The sequence below is a fragment of the Enhydra lutris genome, unplaced genomic scaffold (assembly GCF_002288905.1).
Source record: "Enhydra lutris kenyoni isolate GAN:26980312 unplaced genomic scaffold, ASM228890v2 scaffoldscaffold53, whole genome shotgun sequence".
Classification (NCBI taxonomy): domain Eukaryota; kingdom Metazoa; phylum Chordata; class Mammalia; order Carnivora; family Mustelidae; genus Enhydra; species Enhydra lutris.
This window is the reverse complement of record NW_019154137.1, coordinates 3,582,145-3,601,041: the sequence shown is the minus strand read 5'-3', so window position 1 is coordinate 3,601,041 and position 18,897 is coordinate 3,582,145. Positions and strand designations below refer to the sequence as shown.

At 49.3% G+C, this 18,897-nt stretch overlaps 1 protein-coding gene across 2 annotated transcripts; it reads right to left on the bottom strand.

Moving 5' to 3' along the window:
• Positions 1 to 1,123: 1,123 nt before the first annotated feature.
• Positions 1,124 to 17,666, bottom strand: LOC111157285 (ATPase Na+/K+ transporting family member beta 4). Of its 2 annotated transcripts, none has more exons than XM_022518586.1 (8): positions 17,534 to 17,666; positions 13,301 to 13,592; positions 8,877 to 9,005; positions 8,503 to 8,607; positions 5,432 to 5,628; positions 4,521 to 4,577; positions 2,246 to 2,341; positions 1,124 to 1,507 (listed from the first exon to the last, which is right to left on the bottom strand). In XM_022518586.1, the coding sequence occupies exons 1-8, from the start codon at positions 17,594 to 17,596 to the stop codon at positions 1,346 to 1,348; spliced, it is 1,101 nt and encodes a 366-aa protein (XP_022374294.1). In that variant the 5' UTR covers positions 17,597 to 17,666; the 3' UTR covers positions 1,124 to 1,345. The 2 variants fall into 2 exon arrangements, with proteins under 2 accessions (XP_022374294.1, XP_022374295.1); XM_022518587.1 differs by having other exon boundaries at positions 13,313 to 13,592.
• Positions 17,667 to 18,897: the final 1,231 nt, after the last annotated feature.

The window sequence follows — 18,897 nt, the reverse complement described above, 5'->3', positions numbered from 1 at the left end:
CGAACTCGTCACACTCGTTCAGAGTTACTTCTTTGCTTGTTTGTCTTCACTACCAGATTGCCAGTTCCCCGTTTTGGGAGGAGATTCAGACTCTGGACGCTTTTCTAGGTGGCACCGAAGCGTTCTTTGGACCCCGAGACACCATGCAATTGGCTAATGCTCACTTTTTCTCCTTGTGCCAGCCCTCCCCCTGGTGGAGGTGTTAAGAACCTGTGGAACGGTCGAGTGGCCGGAGAAGACAAAGCAGCCTGGCTGACCTACAACCTGGATGAACACCTGCCCCGCATCGTTTTCTGGGCACACGAAGCACCAGAAATGGGCCTTGGGTTTGGGGTAAGCCCGGTGGGAGCTTTCTGTCTTACTGTGTATCAGTTGGCAGACCGTGATTTCAATCCCTAGAGCTGTAGCTGGGGCTCACCAATGCCCCTCCCGGATGGTCTCAAAGGACCTTATATCACTGCCAGGCATAGGGCCCAAGAATAATTAGCGGGTGGAGATCTTCCTCGTTTTCTCCTTTGCCTGCAGCGGAGACAAACCTGTGTGCAGGAATGTTTGCCTTTGGATGATCACACCACAGAGCAAGGAATCAAATGCCAATCACATCCACATGGTAAGTATTCGCCCCAGTTGCTATGGACCTCACCTCCCCCCAAAAGTCATAGGAAAGGTGTTCATTTGTATTCCAGAACGATATCCAGTTAGCACTGCTTTGTGTCCCAGTTGAAGATAACCTAGTCTTCAAATCAGTATTATTTAGTTGCCCATATGAGACAGCCAGTTCCTCAAGCACCCTTGGATATAGAGTTCTCTAGGTATGATAGCCCTAGGTGTATTCTGAGTTGGTCTGATTGGTGATTCCCAGGGAAGGAACTTGCCAGGTAGGTTAAGAAAAAATTTAAAAACAACAACAACAACAACAACCACAACCAGAAACAAAAAAAAGCTTATCAGCCTGGTTGGGAGGAATCTCACCTCTAAAAACAACAAAATTTTACAAAACACAATGAATTTAAAATCGTTATAGAAATTCTCCTTCATGGCTCTTGTGAATTTTATCAGATACTACGTTTACACTATGGTGAGACCTCTAGCAGCACGAATGGGTTTTAGTTTTAAGTAGGGGGAAAGGAAATTAAAATCACCTATTTGTTATCAGGAGAGACTACCTTTAAAAAATCAATCCCACAATGTCATTTTATACATATGTCAAAGGCAAGGAAAGATGATCTGCTGTATTAGGCGTCCATCTGGCTGTGTCCTGAGCGAAGAAAAAGAATTCAGGTCCTACCAGGGGTTACATGAAATAAAACAGAAACAGAACTAGTGGGAGTGCCCCGCAAAGTTCTTAGGTTTCTATGTTCAGAGTAAAGATCACCCTACCCACAAAACGATCATTGATGACATCATTTATGATGCCCTTGCCCTTCAGCTGGCACTGGACAGGCACCGCTTGGTTCTTCACCACATCTGTGAAGTGCATTGCCACCAGCGGGGAGGTGTAGTTAACCTGCAGGCAGAAGAACAATGACTCCTAAATGGGAGGGGCGGAGGCCGTGGGGGTGGGTAACAGGATGCAAGGGAGCAGATACTCAGAGCAGAATGGGGTAACCCTCACCAGTGAACTGAGCAAATCCCATAATGCCAAGTCACGAATGGCTAAAGCAACTGACACGCTCTCTCTCTGCCCTGGTTCCGTGGGGGAAATGACACCTTTCTCCCCTAAGTCCCTGTCAGATGACTGACTGTCCTCTGGGGAAAACCAGGTCTAACTCTGTGTGATAGGATTTTCTGAGTTATCAGACCACGAATGTAGCGTCTTTGAAATGTCTCTGCTAAAGGTGAAGCCTGGCCCTGTGACCCACCACCCCTGCCCCAAGGCTTCACCTGGGACAAACAGGCGGGTTTGATCATTTGGGTGTCGTGGAGTGCAGTGACAGGGATTTGTCTGCTCCTGGCTCTGCCACTAATTAGCTCTGTGTGTTGGGCAAGTCACTTTCTCTCTCTGAACTTGAATTTCTCCATCTGTAAGCTGAAGGAGTCAGACCAGACCATATGTGAAATACCTTCAGATACAGAAAGGAGCGGTTGTAGTAGGAATTGGGAGAGGGAGCTCCTGGTCTTGGCCAGCCACTATTCACCCCACTGTTACTACATGCTGCTCCCTAATTCTCAGAGATTCTGGGCAGCCCTGCCTCTGTCTCTGAGCCCTTTCTGACAGCAAAGACTGAAAAGGATACAGGCTTACGTGAGTCAGTTTGCCATAGTAAGGGTAGTAGCGAAGGTCAAAAGAAGCCGACTCTGGGTAGTAATTGATGGATCGGATGTCATTTTCATCGCCTCTCTGGAAGTAAAAGCAGGTATATGTGGGATGCTGGGTCCCCCAGGGAACTGAAGCCTGAGCTCGAGGGGCGCGTGTCCCTGGTGAAATCATGATGTGACCCAGAACCAACTGTCCCAGGATGACCCATGAAAGCAGAATGGGGCATAGCTTACCCCACACCTATCGCCAGAACATTTCCAGGGAGAGACTGTGCCTCGGATTTCAATTCAAAGAATACGGAATGGAAAGCCTGGACTGAGGAGACCGAACGTGCTCAATATAGTTCCGTACTGGCTCCTAGGAGACCCAGATAGAAGGGTTCTGGGGGGCGGCCAGTAGTTGGTGCTGCTCTAGCAAGAGGGTCTATCATGCCAGCCCCTCTCGAAAAAAAAAAAAAAAAAATCGTGGGCCTGGCAGCCAGTCTTGGACGCTGAGGCAGGCAGAAGTTAGAACATGCTGAGTAGATCCCACGCCATGACACCTTGCACACTGGGGGCTCAGTTCCGTGGAAGGGAAACCAGGCGCGCTGGGATCTGCTGCCCAGGGACACGGCCTACAGTTTGGCCCACCAACACTCGTGTGTCTGACCATCTTCTCTGTAGTGCTTACTTATGGAAGGTGAACTCAGGAGGACAAGCAAGAGGGAACCAGTGCTGGAAAGATGAAAGAAGTCAGTCTACCCTCATCATATCACATCAGGTAGGGGACTGACCATTCTGCCTATGCATTAGACTTGCCCTGTTTAGCAGAGATCTGGGGACTAATGAGGGACAAACAGAGCTCACTACCAGCAAATCACTCACTGGGGTCATGTGATTCCTTCTGTCAACATAGTGTGATCGTTCGGAGTATACTCTAAGCTCCCCTTAATTTATCCTCGTGATTACCTTGTCCTGCTTGATTTTCACAAGTGGGTGTGGATTTTGACCAATTATTATAGAATGTATAATGACTCTTACTGTTTCTTGTTTTCTTTTTAAAGGACAGTTCTCAGCAAGGTTCTGTGCAAGCAGAAAGACGAATGGCTCTAGGGAGCTGTAAATAGGACTCGAGCCAATTAACATGCTAGTTTAAGACCGAGTCGGTCTTTATGATTTACTTACATATTCTTCTAGAAAGCCGTGCAGTTCGCGTCTGTGAGTAGTCTGGGGAATCAGTGCCACTAGTTTGTCGTCACGCCACATGCGCGTGTGTGTATTTACACAGACTCGTGTCCATGTGAACAGAATGAATGTCCTTCCTACCTTGTTGGCGGGGCAAACCGTGGCCTGACCTTTCAACACTCATCATCGTCAGTGTCCCCATTGCCCCTTTCATAGCAGCTGGAATACGTGGAGCCCCGACTTCAGAGAGAGAGCCATAGTTATCTTGGCACCCCCAGCACCTAGCAAAGTACCCGGTAGAGCGAAAGTGACCAATAAATGCGTGCTGGGTAAATGCTACCTCTTGCGGCTTTCTGATCCACCACCATTGAGGCTGGAGTTTGGAGCTGTGTTTCTAGCACGGAGCATGGGATTACCCGGCTTCACAAACAAGAGCGAGCCAGATGGCTGGCCGGGGCTGGGGGCGCAGTAGATGCTGGGAAACTGGAGGGAGCTACTGCTTCCAGTTGGAGAAGCAAACCCAAGACCTAGGGCTTCTTCCTACAAAGGAGCTAATTGGTGCCGATGAGAGAGGAGTTAATGGTCCCTCAAAGGACAGTTAATTAGCATATTAATGGACTTCTGTTTATACTTCCCTTTTAGTCATTTGTTATCCCAACACTCAGTGCCACTGGTCATTGCTGCAAAAAGTGAAATTCTGTTTGAAAAGCAGGGACTAATGACTCTAATAAAAGCTGTTTGTTTAGTTCAAAGAAACAAGTAATTAGAGCTAAAAGCAAAAGTGTAAACAAAATCCTAGTTAATGACGGGCGCACTGTCAGTCCTTGCTGTGGCCTTTAGCGGGTCGTTCTTCGGCTTTTGCAGGTATAAACCGGCGCAGACCCACACACCCGCACGACACACACAAACACACATGAATTGAATGCTTTCTGGCAAGAGGGAGGCCAGAAGCTACCAAAGGGAGGCATAGTTATGAAAAGCCTAGCCCTTTCCCTAACCCACAGCCAGTCATCCACGGTGAAAACCTTAGGAGGGATGAACCATCTTTTTGCATAAAACAGATGGGCTAGCAGTACTTATTCAAAAAGGCACTTTACCTGAACTTTGCAGGACACCTTCACAGGATCCCCAAGCTCAGGACGAAAGCCTACAATCTATCAAAAGAAAACCAGAATGTTGTTGCTGTTGTTTTTAAACATCAAAAACCAAAATGGATTGAACAGTAAAAATGGGGCTTTTCTAAACCCCCCTTAAACCACCCTTTCCTTAGGCATAAACAACCCATTAGCCCTCTCAGGAATGTTACAAAAGCCAACAACCAGGGGTGCCTGGGTGGCTCAGTGGGTTAAGCCTCTCCCTCTGGCTCAGGTCATGATCTCAGGGTCCTGGGATGGAGCCCCTCATCGGGCTCCCTGCTCAGTGGGGAGCCTGCTTCTCCCTCTCCCACTGCTGCTCCCCCTGCTTGTACTCTCTCTGTCAAATAAAAAATAATTTTTTTAAAAGGCAAAAAATGCAAAAATATCTCCAGAGTTGTGCAGCTCAGCTTGCCCCTTGTATTTGTGCCTGATGCTCATACAAAGGTAACTGCAGCAGGAGAACCCTGAAGATGGAAAGAACTTTCCAGTTTTAAGAGCGATGTGCCTGGTAAGGCTCTACCACACCTAAGGCATGGCAGTAGAGGAGGAAAGTGTATCTCTTATGATAGAAGAATTGTCCCTCCCCCATCATGTCAGTCCCCTGTTCCAAACAGCTCAGGACCTCATTACTGACAGAAGGCATCAAAGGGCAGGTTAGAGGCAGGAGACAAGAGTGGAAATAGGAAGTAATCAGGGAGAAAAGGGGATTATTGTTTGATAGGTTTGTCCAGTTGTTTGTATTACTGACGTTGTCAGTACAAGTGGCCAGACTTGCAGTGTGCCGGGACAGAGCCCAAGAGAAACAGAGGGGCCGGAGCCCCCCTACCCAGCTCCTCTACTTATTGTCACGGGAGTATCAAGGGCCAATATACCCGGTTCATCTTTAGAAGGATGCAAGGCTGTCCAGTAGAGTAGCCAAAAGTAGGGTCTTCCAAGCCAGAGCAGTTCTTCAAGAAGGAGCGCTTAAATTGGCAGGCCTTCTTGTCTTCCTCCTCATCGCCATCTTGGATGAAGTACTGCCCCGGGGGACAATCTACATTCATTTCCTCTTGAAGACTGTCATTGTAACCTAAAGCATGTGTGGGGGCGGCAAACGGGGGGCATGTTAGACAGGTGCTACCGGGGAGGGCCACATTTTCAGGAGGCCTCCTCCCTAGTATTCTTTCTGCAACTTGCTGGTGCTCCTCTGAGAGCCCACTCAGTCTGGCCTAGGCTCTGCGACCCAAGGACCCTTGGGCATCGGTACCCAAGGACCCTTGGGCATCGGTGCCCAAGGTTCCCCACCAGCATCTCTCCCGGAAGGCTCGTTCCCTCGGCCCACTTTGATGGTGTCTCCTTCCCTACGAACTTTGGAGTATCTATCTCTGGGTCATGTGCTGGTCACTGTATAGCTTCCATTTTCCATTATTTCTTTTCAGATACAAGAAAATGAGAAGTGTGTGTTGTGGGACAGGAGGGAGGAAGAGGAGGAAGAGAGGGAGAAAAAGGAGATAAACCAGCTTCTCATCCCTTACGGACAGAAGTTAGCACCACAGAATAGAACTTCGGTTGAAAGACAGAAACCAGTGACAAGCTGTAGGGTCTCCCCCGAGAAAGTGAGAGGGTGAGATCTTGTCTACCAAGACTCGAGGCACTGAGGGTTTGTGTCCCTTTACATCGGATGGAATGGAGCATGAGTCCAAGGCATACATATCAAGGAGAGAGAGCTGAAAGGGGCTGTCTGTGAGCTCACTCTTTGGACTACCAGATGCCACGGACTGGGCTTTGAAAACGACTGCATTATTTCCAGTTTGGCTTTAAATGATGGAGTCCAGTTTGTGTTGTTAGGTCCAGTCCCCATGCACTCATGTTCCCAGTATCTCAGTTTTTCAGAGGAGACTGTGCACCTATGATCTGCTGGTGGTAAAACTCCAAATGTACTGCTGGGTTGTAATCTGGACAGGTTGTGACTTGGGTTTAGTATTGTTAAGGAGCAACTGGAAATTTTAAATCTATTCCAATTACCGTTAAGCCTTTATTTTTCCTTTGACAAAGCTACATTCGATTCAAGGTTTCTTTTTAATCTTTTTTTTTTTTTAGAACAAGAACTATGTTCAAATGTTAAGTTTCTAAATAGAAGCTCTAATCACGTGCTCATTGTTTCTCTTGAGGTAGTTCCATTAAAAATAATGTGACATGGGCATGACCCTTATTGCAAAATCGCAGTCCTCGTGGGAATGAAATTGATACTCTGAGATGTCTATTTCAGAGATGTGTTCCTTTTAAATAGGGCATGTTATCTACACTTAGGAACTAAAAACCCGATGCTTTCCCTAATGTTCTCCATCTCTGTCGTCAGGTCAGAATTGGTATTTCTCTATCTACTAGCTTTTCAGAGGGATTTCCTCAGCAGAGTCTGACAACACACTTGCAACAGCTCACAAACAGTTTGAAAGAAGAGAAGATACTGTGCTGGCGTTGATGCCCAAAACGTTTTGGGTTTTGTTTGTTTTGAGCTCAAAAAACTACGTGGACCCAGAAAGGACCCAGCCTCCGTCATTTTACAGATGAGGAATCTGAAACTCAGACTTCCCCAAAATGACACTGAGCATGACTGATACAAAGCTGAGATTCTAACTCCAGGTCATATGGCAGCAGCAAAGAATTACGAGAAGTAGTATTTCTCAAGCTTTAAAGTTTATACAGATCACCTGCGGATCTTGTTCGAGTGCTGATCCTGATTCAACAGGTCTGGGGTGGGACCTGAGAGCCCGCCCTTCTAACAAACTCCCAGGGGATGCTGAAGCTGTGGGTCCTGAATCACACTTCCAGTGGCAAGTGTGTCACAACCATGGATGTGGGTTTAAACACTGATTCGGCTGCTGGGAGACTTTTATCACATTACTTCCCCTTTCTGAGCCTCAGTTGCCCCATTTGTAGAATGGAGATGGTAGATTCTTTATGTAGCCCCAACACGGGGCTTGAACTCACAATCCTAAGATCAAGACCGGACCAGAGATCAGGAGTTGGACACTTGGCCGAAGACTGAGCCACGCAGGTGCCCCGCCGGTCGCTTCTATGGAGGGTTAAAGTTAAATGAGAAGATTTATGCATTTATGTAACACTTCCAGTCACATAAAACATTGTTCTTCTCATTCAGTGCATATTCTACTGCTCTCTATTCCTCCATTTCAGCCAGGCAGGGACAACCAAAGCAATCAAACTGGCTTTTTTCCGCAAATAATTTGTGCAACCCACTGGGGCTTTAGAGCCTTCATGCTCTGTGTCAGACCTTAACCAAAGTGCTACCTCCGTTTTCAGTCCATGGAAGGGCTTCTCAAAAAGCCACTCGTCGGTCCCTGGAAGTGTATCTGATGACACTATAGAGATGGGCGTCTTGCAAACATTTGCTATCAAAATGTTGGCGTGACTGTCACCCAGAGATTCTTCCTCTAACTCCCTGCTGGGATGCTAATTAAATCAAGACCCTTGCCCTCTTCCTTCAAGATGGCCCATCTCCAAGAAAGGAATTCTCTTACCTTGAGAAAGTATAGGAGGCAGGACTCTTCCCATTCTGGAGAACACTCTTCTTTTCTCACCCCTACCTACCCCCTGAAATGATCTTTTATAAATGGTCATTATTGAGCCATCTGGATGTGCCCAGGACATAACTAGGTGCCCTAGAATGTTTAAGAAAAGAAAACAAGTTCTCTGTCCCCAATGAACTTAACATCTTGCTGGAGACTTGTCTTCTATGCTTTCAAGACAACATACAATCACAAACCAGAACAGTCTTGATTGTGCATATGGGTGCTGAGGGGGATGAGAGGTAAGGAAAGACCGGGATGGGCTGGGGTTAGTAAGAGTGGGACTTCCAGAGAATTGTGAATTTTGAATCCCCCCACCCCACCCCACCCCACCGCTTTTCCACAGAGATTTCCCCCATTCAGAGGAACTTACTTACCCTGGAGAAATCCATTTAGGCTAATGACATAATGCTGCCAAGTGTCAGGTTCAGAAACGTTGAAGTTGAAGTTAAGGCTATGGGCGAAGGGTCTAATCATAACTCCTGGCAACAAAAACAGGTCTTGGATATATTAACCCGTTCTTGGGATACTTTTTTTGTATTGATTCCCATGAAACCATTACCACCACCACCCCGCCCAGGCAATCAAAATAAAAAGGACCATAATTTGCCAAGTACCATTTTACTTTTACTCTTAATAATTGAATCCCCAAGTCATTACCGGGAAGAGCCAGTTAATTGAGGCTGAACATGCTATATAAGCAGATTTCTGTCCAGAGAGTTCTGACAGCACAGGGCATCTGGGCACTCACCAGGAGGCTTCACCCTCTCAGTGAAGGTCGGCATGTAAGGACTGATGGTCAGAAATAGCGTGTACATGCAGAGAGTGACCACAGCAGCCAGGGAGGCATAGAAGAAGAAGTAAATGACTAAAATCAGGCCTGCAGAAGGATCAGAGATGAGAGTGGTCAGTGCTTGCCAACAAGCCCTCCTGCCTCCTCGCTTGAACACATGAGCCAGAACCAACCCCAGCAGGTGTGACGTCTCTTATTTATCGGTTTATTTTTTCCACCTTCCCCAGATTCAGTATGTCCTTGCTTATTCAGCTCTCACCAATCTGGAATTCGTGAGAATTGTGTCGGAGGTCTGATCGCCGTGTACAGCATCTCCGGTGGAAGGGCTTGTTGAGCCGATGAGGGCCATGAGCAAGATTACGGGGGAGTGGAGTTGAAAGTACAGCAGAGGGCAAATTGCTTGGGAGTCCTCATTAAAGCAGGTGCCCTGAAGAGTCCGAGCAGCTTGGCTCCAGTGATTATATGTATTTGCAAGTGATGAAAACAGCGTTTCTTTTCACATAGCCTATAATTCAAACTTTTGATTAATTTCCGCCGGACTTGCTTCTACTCTAATCAAGGCAAAGTGAGGCCTCACCCTACTTATTTCAAATCTTATTCATCTTCAGCAAAAGTTGAAGTGGCTCTGCTTTTCCAAAAGAACACGCGACGGGGAAGGAAGGGGGAAGAGAGCGTGCCTTCACATCGACACTTGCTCTACCTGTGAGCTAGGGCAAGTTCCAGAATCTCTCCGTGCCCCTAATTCCTCACAGGGAGAATGGAAACAAGTTTAGCCGCTCACCTCGTATACTGATCTACAGCCCTAACAATATCTAAAACTCCACTTCTCCTCGCGTCCTGCTCGCCTCTCTGGGCGTCAATTTCCTCATCTGTCCTGGGAGGTCAATGATAGGACTTCCTTCTTGGAGTGGGACGATACATTTAAATAGCAGAGCCCAGAGCCTGGCAGATACCAAGTGCTCTTTACAAACATGGTTGGTCCCCACCATCGTCATTATTCATGTGTGTGTTGCTGTGGGACCAGAAACATGGCCGTGTGAGTCCTTCGTCCACGGGCTGTTTTGGGATTAGGTTTGCCCCAGGATGAGGCAGCACCGAGCGAGGTGATTGAGCACGAGATGGCTGCTGAGAAGTTCTTTTCAAGTCCTCCTTGGGGCCCTCTCAGGCAACAGTGTCTGGCTCTGCTCACAGCAGTGACATGATGTCGGAACAACAGATTGGAACTGACTCACGAACCAGAAACCGGAACAAACCACCTAACTCTGCTGTACCCAAAACTGAATCCAAACATTAATTTTTAAATTGAACCATGAACCAAATAAAATGAACCAGAAAGGGGTGGGGGTAGGAGCAGAGGAAGGGGGAAGAAAGCTCCGCAGTCATCCCACTGGAAATGGAACCTTGATGTTTTCTAAGGTGAACTGAGGCAGGACTGGAGCCGGAACATAGCAATTCGGCTGGAAGCCCTGGAGAAGGAACAGCAGCACCAGTGCACCGGTGGTACTTGGTGCCTCCTTCCTCTTTCCTCAACCCGCGCCCCCGGCCCCGGAAAGGGAGCAATGGCCGGATCCATCCTGGTAGACTAGAAGACTCAGTCTCATGGATGAAAGGAAAGCAATGGGATAGGTACACTCCCTTGGAGATGCCTTCCGCCTTGTCTAGGATGTGTGGCTGGGAATTGCAGAGGGGGGAATGGCACTAGTGGTGAGTCCCCTGAGCCTCACCCCTGAGCTACGCCCTGAAGTCTGTGATGGGCTAACACAGCTGTCCACCCCCCGTCCCCACCAAGGAAGACCAAGCTCCATACCCATCGGAACCCCTTGATCCCTCCAGCTTTTTCTTTCCTGGATGTCCAGGTTTTCCCTGCACTACTCCTCTAGGTAATGCAGGTGTCTCTTCTGATTGCCTTACCCAAGCCTGGCTAGACCTGGGTATCTTGGATAGACATGGGTAAGGACCCATGATCTAGATTCTTTATTCCTCCCACCAGAACATCCCATCAGGTCCTGAGACCGTACCCATCAGGGCCTTGCTCATTACTATACTTCGTGAGGACAATGTGGTGTTCCAGCAGGAGGGTGAACCCCAGTGTTCATCTGACCTGGGCTTGAATCCCAGTGCTGCCGCTTCATAACTGTGTGACTTTAGATAAGTTACTTACCCTCTCTAAGCCTCAGTTTCTGCATCTGTAAAATGGGGATAATAATATTACTACCTCATTTGGTTCTTGTCAGTATCCAATAAAATAACAGATAGTTCCTAAAAATAGAAGTTGCCCCGCTACCAAAGGAAAGACCCAGACTATAACCATAGGCTGGGCGAATATGTTGGTCATGTCGATGTTCAGGCTGAGATTGGGTTAGTAACTGCTCAAGTGGGCACCTAGTTTTCAAGCAAGAGGGCAGCAAAACATGTGCTTGGTGGCCTAGGCATTACCATCACCATGCGCCGCCTGCCCAGGCAACGCCCAAGAGCAGAGCCCGAGTTGCTGGACCCTCGTCACACCTGCCATCAAAGGCCCAGATCTGGCCTACCATGGGATGTCCCCACTGCCGTGTCCTCCCTGGGCACCTGAACATTTCTCCCCCATCACTCTTTTTGGCCCATGGATTATTCTCCATGGGACCAACTTGCCTCAGCTCCTCCGGTAAAGTTCCAGGCGCTGGCCGTTTAGGGGTTAAAGTACAGCTCCCTCTCCCAGAAGCGCGCTTGCATTTCACAAGGCCTGTGTTCCCAGTCTTCTTTAGGCAAGGGAGAAACAGCTGTGCCCCCTTTGGAGCCCCACTGAGCGTCCGGCATTTGTCTGCAGCTTCCAGAACGTTGGAATGTTCCTTGAATGGTACATTTGTTCCAGTTGAGGGTTTGAGGGATCGGCAGGGGTGGGGCTGGGAGCTAAGGAAGGGTGAAGGGAGGTGGGCGGTGCTCAGAGCCCCACACCTGCTATTCCTAATTCCAGGAAGGAGGGCTGGCCCTTTCACCCTGACGGAGCTGAATTAGAAACCTAAACTGGGGGTGGGTGGGTGGGGGGGAGAGAGTTCTCAGCCAAAAGGGCCTTTAGCAGGCATGATGGTCAACTTTAGCAACCGAGACCCGGGACACTGGGGGACTCTGATTTCACCCGTACAGTCATCTATTTTGCTCTGCTGTGGGTTAACTGAGTGCCAAGCCGGCAGCTGCTCTTTTTCTAGCCGTGTGGAGAGTGTGGCAAGTGTGAATTTTATCACAGGCTAAATCTCTTAAGGAGAAGGCCCAGCGTGAATAGTTCAAGAGGTGAGTAGGACCCTGGGAGATTCGTGCTGGAGAGGTCGTGAAGCCGAAATGCTGGCTAAGGGATGCCATTCTGCCATCGATCGAGCACGATGGGGCCTCTGCCGTAATCTCCAGAAATGACCTCTTTAAACAGAATTCCTCTGTGTGCCCCCCCGGGAGCCTGAAACATCTGCAAGCTGGGGCTGAGGGCGTGCCTCCGAGGGCACACCTCCTGGCTTTCCTTTTCTGACATTCCTGGGTGCAACGATGAGATTTTATCAACCCACGGTCAAGTTAGCAGGGACTGCGGTCCCACAGCCCTGCAGCAGTCTCCTGCATAGTACCGTTGACCCTTGAACAGTGTGGGATTGAGGGGCGCCGACCCCCGTGCTGTCAGAAATCTGTATCTAACTCTAGACTCCCCACGACGTGACTCCTAACAGCCTACCATTGACCAGAAAGAAGTCTTCCCAGTGACAGAAAGTGCCAATTCACGCGTGTTTGGTACATTCCATGTGGGATGTACTGTCCGCTTACCATAAAGTAAGCCACGGAAGAGGTGGCCTTGTGCGAGAGGAAATACATTTAGAGCACTACGCTGTGTTTGTGGGGAAAACACGCAACACCCGCGTGCAGCAGTGCCCTTCAGACCTGTGCTGTTCAAGAGGCAACCGTGCTTTCAAGTTTACAACGGAAGCATCCAAAATGAGCCTCAGGCTGATCCTGTGGGAGAGACAAGGTAGGGATTGTTTCCCTCATTTGGCAGGTGAGGAAAACTAAGGCTCACAGAGGGTAAAGGATGAGCCCGAGGTCACACAGATAGAAAGCGATGGGGCTGGGACTTAAACAAACAAACAAAATCTGTGCTTTTCCCACTCATTCTTACGGACCCTTTGCATCGCAAATGAAGTTGAGCCCATCGGCTTTCAGCTCCACCATCCGATGTGTTCCTACTTGGTTTCTTCCAACGGGATCTGCCCTCAGTGCAGGCATTTCCCTAGGCATCGAGCCCTTCACATGAGATCTGAGAGAAGTGTGCAGACAAGCCCATCCAACGTATGGTAAAGGGGTCCTTGACACCAAGCCAAAAGCAAAGGACACCCGACTGGGGCATTGGGACAACTGGGACTTACTCCAACTCTGACCTGTTCGGGCCAGAGACATCCTTTTCTCCGGATCCCACAGGTATTCGTTCACGATCTGCCATCTCTGCCACCAGGCATTGCCTGCTGGCTGACCCTGACCCTTTTCCTCCGCCTTCGCCTCCTCTTCCTCCTCCTCCTCTTCTTCCTCCTCCTCTTCTTCCTCCTCCTCTTCTTCCTCCTCCTCCTCCTCCAGATCGGGTACCACCATCACCCGAGCTTCTTCTTCAGCTTCTTCCTCTTCATCTGCTAAGTAGTTCTGGTTCACTTCATCCTGATCATCCTGGAACGGTGACAAAACACAGTCCCCTTTTTGAAAAAAAAAAAAAATTCCCCAGGGCGCATCCCACCAGCCAAAAGGAATGGAAGACGATTCAGTATTTGGAGAAGCCTCTCCGGACACACACCCGTGGTTACGAGAAGCACCTGTTCCCTCTCTCTGTTCTTTTGGAGGAAATATCCTTTCTCTGACCCATTTTGACCCAATATTCTTTCCACAGAGGTGTAAGTTCTAGTCTCAGCTGCGGGCCCTTGGGCTCTTCCCCTCAGGGCTCTGCTTCTGTCTCTCCTCTGTCCTGGGGCCTTGGCCTCACTTTGGCCTGTCAGGGCGGAGCCGAGCTGGACACCAAGGACGGAGTCATTTTAGACACTTGAGTCCACCATGGCAAATTCTAAGGCCAGGTCAGCTTTATTGTCGGTCCCACACGCTGGCGGGCGCTCAACTTGACCATCCCGCATTGTACCTGAAAGTAGCCTCTGACAGACAGCAGGGCGAGGCCAGCGGCTGGACCCCTCCTCAAAACTTAGACTCCCACCGGAGCAGAAACAAAACCCAGGGGTCTGTTTGCTGCTTCTCTGACTGCTGCGTGAGCTGGCACCTCTTCCTGCCTTCAGCTGGTCGAACAGACTCCCTGAGGTCTGGAACCTCAACTGCTACTTCCCTCGTCTCCCTGCTCCCCCCCAACCCCATACCCTAGGCGAGAATCTGGGCACGTCGTGAGTGCTCAGCACATATCTGTTGATTGACTGATTGCAGTCATTGAGATCCGAAACTGTAATCTTCTCTGAGTGGTTCTAAGAAAATTAAACCAAAAAAAGAGAAACCCAGACTTCACCAACGGGATTTCGAATGCCTCCCGGCCACAGGCAGGAGAGTTGGATCTTTGCTCTTTGGGGGTCTGCCAAGGCTCCCTGCAGAGGCAGAAAATGAGGCCACCCTCCCTTCTCTCTGCTGTCCAAATCTGAAGGGTGGCGGGGCCTGTGCACCTGCTGGGGTTGGATGTGTCAAATGATAGAGACCAGGGGCTCCGTGCTGCCCCCTCCCTGCCTGATTCCTCAAAGGCCATTTAGAGGACACTCAGCTAAAAATGCTGCCATTAGTGGGGGGCGGGGGGGCGGGGCTCAGAAAATTGGATTGTTCAGAATCAGTAAAAATGACCCAGAATGACAAGACTCTGCTCTCAGCGTTCAGTCTGCCCCGTGCCATCCGGCTGTGGATCAGAAGCAATCCTGAACGTCTCTCGAGTCGGTTCCACTATAGAGCGTTCTATCACACACCACATTAGAACTGACAGGGACCCTGAAGATTCCCTTGTCCATCGGAAGCCCAGAGAGGGGGCAGGACGCAGCTGCAGCCACACAGAGAGTTCGTGATCAAGTCGACAGAACCTGTGTTTCCCGTTACCTGGGGCAGTGACGTTTCTCCCCTCGCACCCTGAGCTCAAGCACCTAGACGTTACTAACAGATTGGAGCCACCAGTGGGGGGTCAGAGTCTGTGTTCCCAAGGGATTGTAGGTGCTCATAATCAAGGATTTCTGACTCTGACGCGGGCTCATGATGCAAGGCTCAGGAGGAGAGCCCCCATCCACTCAGTGTTGAATGGACTAATAAATGCTCTTAAATCTCTTTCCCTCGTGTGCGAATGTGTGTACGCATTTGACCTCCCCAACTACATTCTGAGCACCCAAGGGGCAGAGTGGGTATTTTTTCCGACTCCTTGGTGTCCCTCCACCCGTGTGGGGCCCACGGCTCAGGAGCCAGTGGGGACTGAACGAGTGCCAGTGATAACTACTGGGCTTAAAACCTGAGCCAGACTCTGAAGAAATTGCTCTCCCAGAGTTCATCACCCTAACCCCAGCAGCCTTGTGGACTGGTGTGTAGTCCTCATGGCCTGGGAAGAATGCACCGCAACCGGGAATCTCAGAGAATTTAGGTGGAACGGTTCACTGCGGGGGGATTTAGTGTCCCCTTTATATTTTCTGGACAGCTTCCTTTTCTCTCCCTCTTGTGCGAGGGCCTGCTGTCCACTTCTGCTCCACAGAGGAGACAGCTGGCCTGGGCCTTGGCCTGATCTTATTTGTAGATATGAGCTTTCATGATAATCCCATTAAAGATGGCTTGTCATTAAAGCTTTACCCTCCCGGGAAGAATTAACCTTCTCCGAGCTAATTTCCCCACGGCTCTCACACTGCCTGAGTTTCAGGAACCTCAAATATCCTTTTTGCTCTCCTCTGCTTCCCTGTGTTAGGAGAACCTCGCATTACGCAAGGGAGGCACTTTTGGGCAACTAATTATTTAACAGAATCCTGTCAGGACTCTGGGAATGAGAGGGTCTGTGTTTGCCCGCTGCCTGAAGTGGCCGTGCCCTCCTGTGGCAGCATGTGTGAACGTGCTGGACTATAGTAGTGGGTGTGTGCCCGGGCCATGGTGTTGCCCTAAAAGGGGAGAGTCTGAAGGGTAGAGGGTGGCTCCATTTTGAGCACTCTAAATATACAAACATATAAACATATAAACAAACAGTGTGACCCAAAGGATAAATTTGTGCCCTGCATTGAGTAACACCCTGTAAACATTTGAATAGTTGGTTAATTTCAAAGAGAAATCGGCATACGATTAACTACTGCATTAAATAGTTTCTTTTTAGATTTGATCAAGTAGTCCCCCTACAGGGCAAGATCCCCCGGTGCATTTAAAATCAAGCATTTCCTATAAAGAGCAGACCCTCGGATGCGCTTGACAACTAATCGAATGGATACATAACGCTTTAGCAACAGTACATAGAGAAAAAGCCAAGGAAGGAAGAGTTGTAGGTGCCCTACAGGCTGTGGCTGCTCCGAAAGCTGGGAGGGACTCTGGAAATGTGAAAAGAAAGATTCTACGTGGTATGGCTGAGAAGGGAAGCCCTCTGTAGGTTGATACCGGGTTGGAAGGATTCGTGTTTTCCTCCGTTGACTCCTTGGTTATATAAGCGGCCATTTCCAAAGAAAAGTGGATTTAAGCTTTGTTTCCTCCAGGGGCTCAGATCACAGCCCTCTCTGGCGGAGATTTCAGATTACACTCCCCACAACCCTCCCCCCCGGAAAAAAAGTACTGTGTGTGGCATATATTAACGATTTCGAGCAAAGTAAATGCAAGGATACGGTGGGTTCAAAGACCTCTGTGGTGCACCCTGGAGATAAACAGCGACAGCAGAGAGTCATGTGTGTGCCCGTGTGTGTGTGTGTGTGTGTGTGTGTGTGTGTGTGTGTGTGCTGGGCAGGGTGAGGTGGCAGGCGGGCTGGCGGCAGGTGGGGGAGAGACAGAGGGCTAGGGAGTCGTCTACAGCAAGTCTAATAGAGCCCGAGATTAGAAGTGAGGAAACTTGCAAGTCACTCCTGTGCTCGGAGCCCCAGCAGCCTCCTTTACATAATGAGGGGTTCTGGAGAGATGATGTCTAAGATTACTCCCGGCTTCTATCTACGGTTCTCTGATTTTAGCAAGAGAGTTTGGAATTTCTGCTTTAGAAAAAGAGCAGCTGGGTTCCTAAGACGCTCCCACCCCTGGGGACTGAGGCAGCTGGGTGGGCAGTGTGTTTCGCTTCCTCTTCCCCTTCCCCTTCCTCTCTCTCCTGGCTAAAATTTCCTGCTAACGGACCAAAACCTCTACTCCCAAACTCCAAAAGTTCTATTTGTTTAAATTCCAGACGCCCCCCCCTCCAATTTTAGAAGGTCCCCCCTTCCCTTGTCTTTTCTTCCCCCAGGAAGAGGGACTTCTTCCTTCAATGCAGCAGTTTAGGGCACAATGGGGTGCCAGGAGTCACTGCTCCATCTTGAAATTATAGGCTTCCTTAAACCCCGCTGTTCCTGCCCATGCTGAGGAGAAGCAGCCGTAAGCCACGATCTACGCCACCCCCAGCCCACCCCCCTCAAAAGGGATGGCAAAACATTCTGCTCCCCGGGACTCACAAGTCTGGAGCGATAACCGTAAGGAGAGGCCGGAGCCCTTCTGGACCGGAGCTGCCTTCTCATGGCTGTTCAGTGGGCAAAGACGAGGCAGAGGCAGGCAAGGGGGTGAGAGTTCTGGAGTTCCCACTGGTACAGGAGACACTGGCTGCTGGGGACACTTGGCGCCTAGTAAAAGTGAACCCTCTTGGCATGAGCCCTTCCCCAAAATAATCTAACATGCCCCTCTCTCATTGGTTGGCCCATTCCCTGAATCAAAGGAAAGCCCTTATGGAAAAGCAAGCTCATCATCACAGGGAGGGGGGAGATATTCTGGGTCACGAGGAGGAGCGACTCACCGCCCCCCTCACCTCACGTCTCTCTACCCTCCCTCTGCCCTTCTCTAGCACCCGAGCTACTATGGGCCCAATGGAAACCTTAAGTCGTGTTCTTCTCAACGGAGAGCTGAGTAGCAGTGTGTGCAGGAGGTGGGGCGTGGGTGGGAGTTAGGGGTGAGGGGACATGGCCAAGAATAACTTTTCTTTTTTCATAAGACTGATCTCATGCAAAAGGATCTAGGGTGTCAGGAAAGATTCCCTTTGCTCTGCCCCCCCACACCAAGCCACCTACAATATTCCTTATTTGTGTCAACCCATGAGCCCCTTGAAATGTGGATTATGCATTCTGATTTTAGAAGCCAGATTCCTGCTTTACTCCTCCCCTCCCCAACGAGGGTCTTGGACATAAAGAAGCCTTTTTCTAGCCCACATGTCACAATGGTCCCATCAGTTGCTGCCCCTCACGCACACAGCCCTTGGAATCCTGGCCACATTTCTGTAGTGGTTGAGATCTATATTTATCCCTTAGCATCAGGGCAGGGAACAGGCCAGAACTTTGCCGTGTCAGTTTCCCAGACATATATAACTCCTGAAGCCAATGTGGGAACCAACAAAAGAAAAATTAGTAGAAAGAGCCAAAACACTGAATAGCATTTTTGGTCTGTCCAGTCCACCCCACCAGAGCCTGGGTGGCTAAAAGGTTTGGGTGGAATTTGTGATTCTTCCTTCAAAATCACCCCCACCCCGCCGCAACCCATTATACCCAGGTGGCTGAGAACGTTGCAGATAATGAGATTCTGGGCAGATACATAACCAAGAAAGCCAGCATAATAGCTTAGATAGATTGACTTATTCATAATCCCAAGCCTAGGCCATTCTGATGAAGACAGCTTCCATAGTGCTTAATTTAAAATAAAGACTCCATTTACTAGAACACTACTAATTAGAACTCTTCCTTAACAGAGTCCCTCCCCCCGCCATACCCTTATTTGATGAGAAAGAGGCCACTGACAAAAAAAGAGACACTCATTCCACTTTCTGGACTTTAAT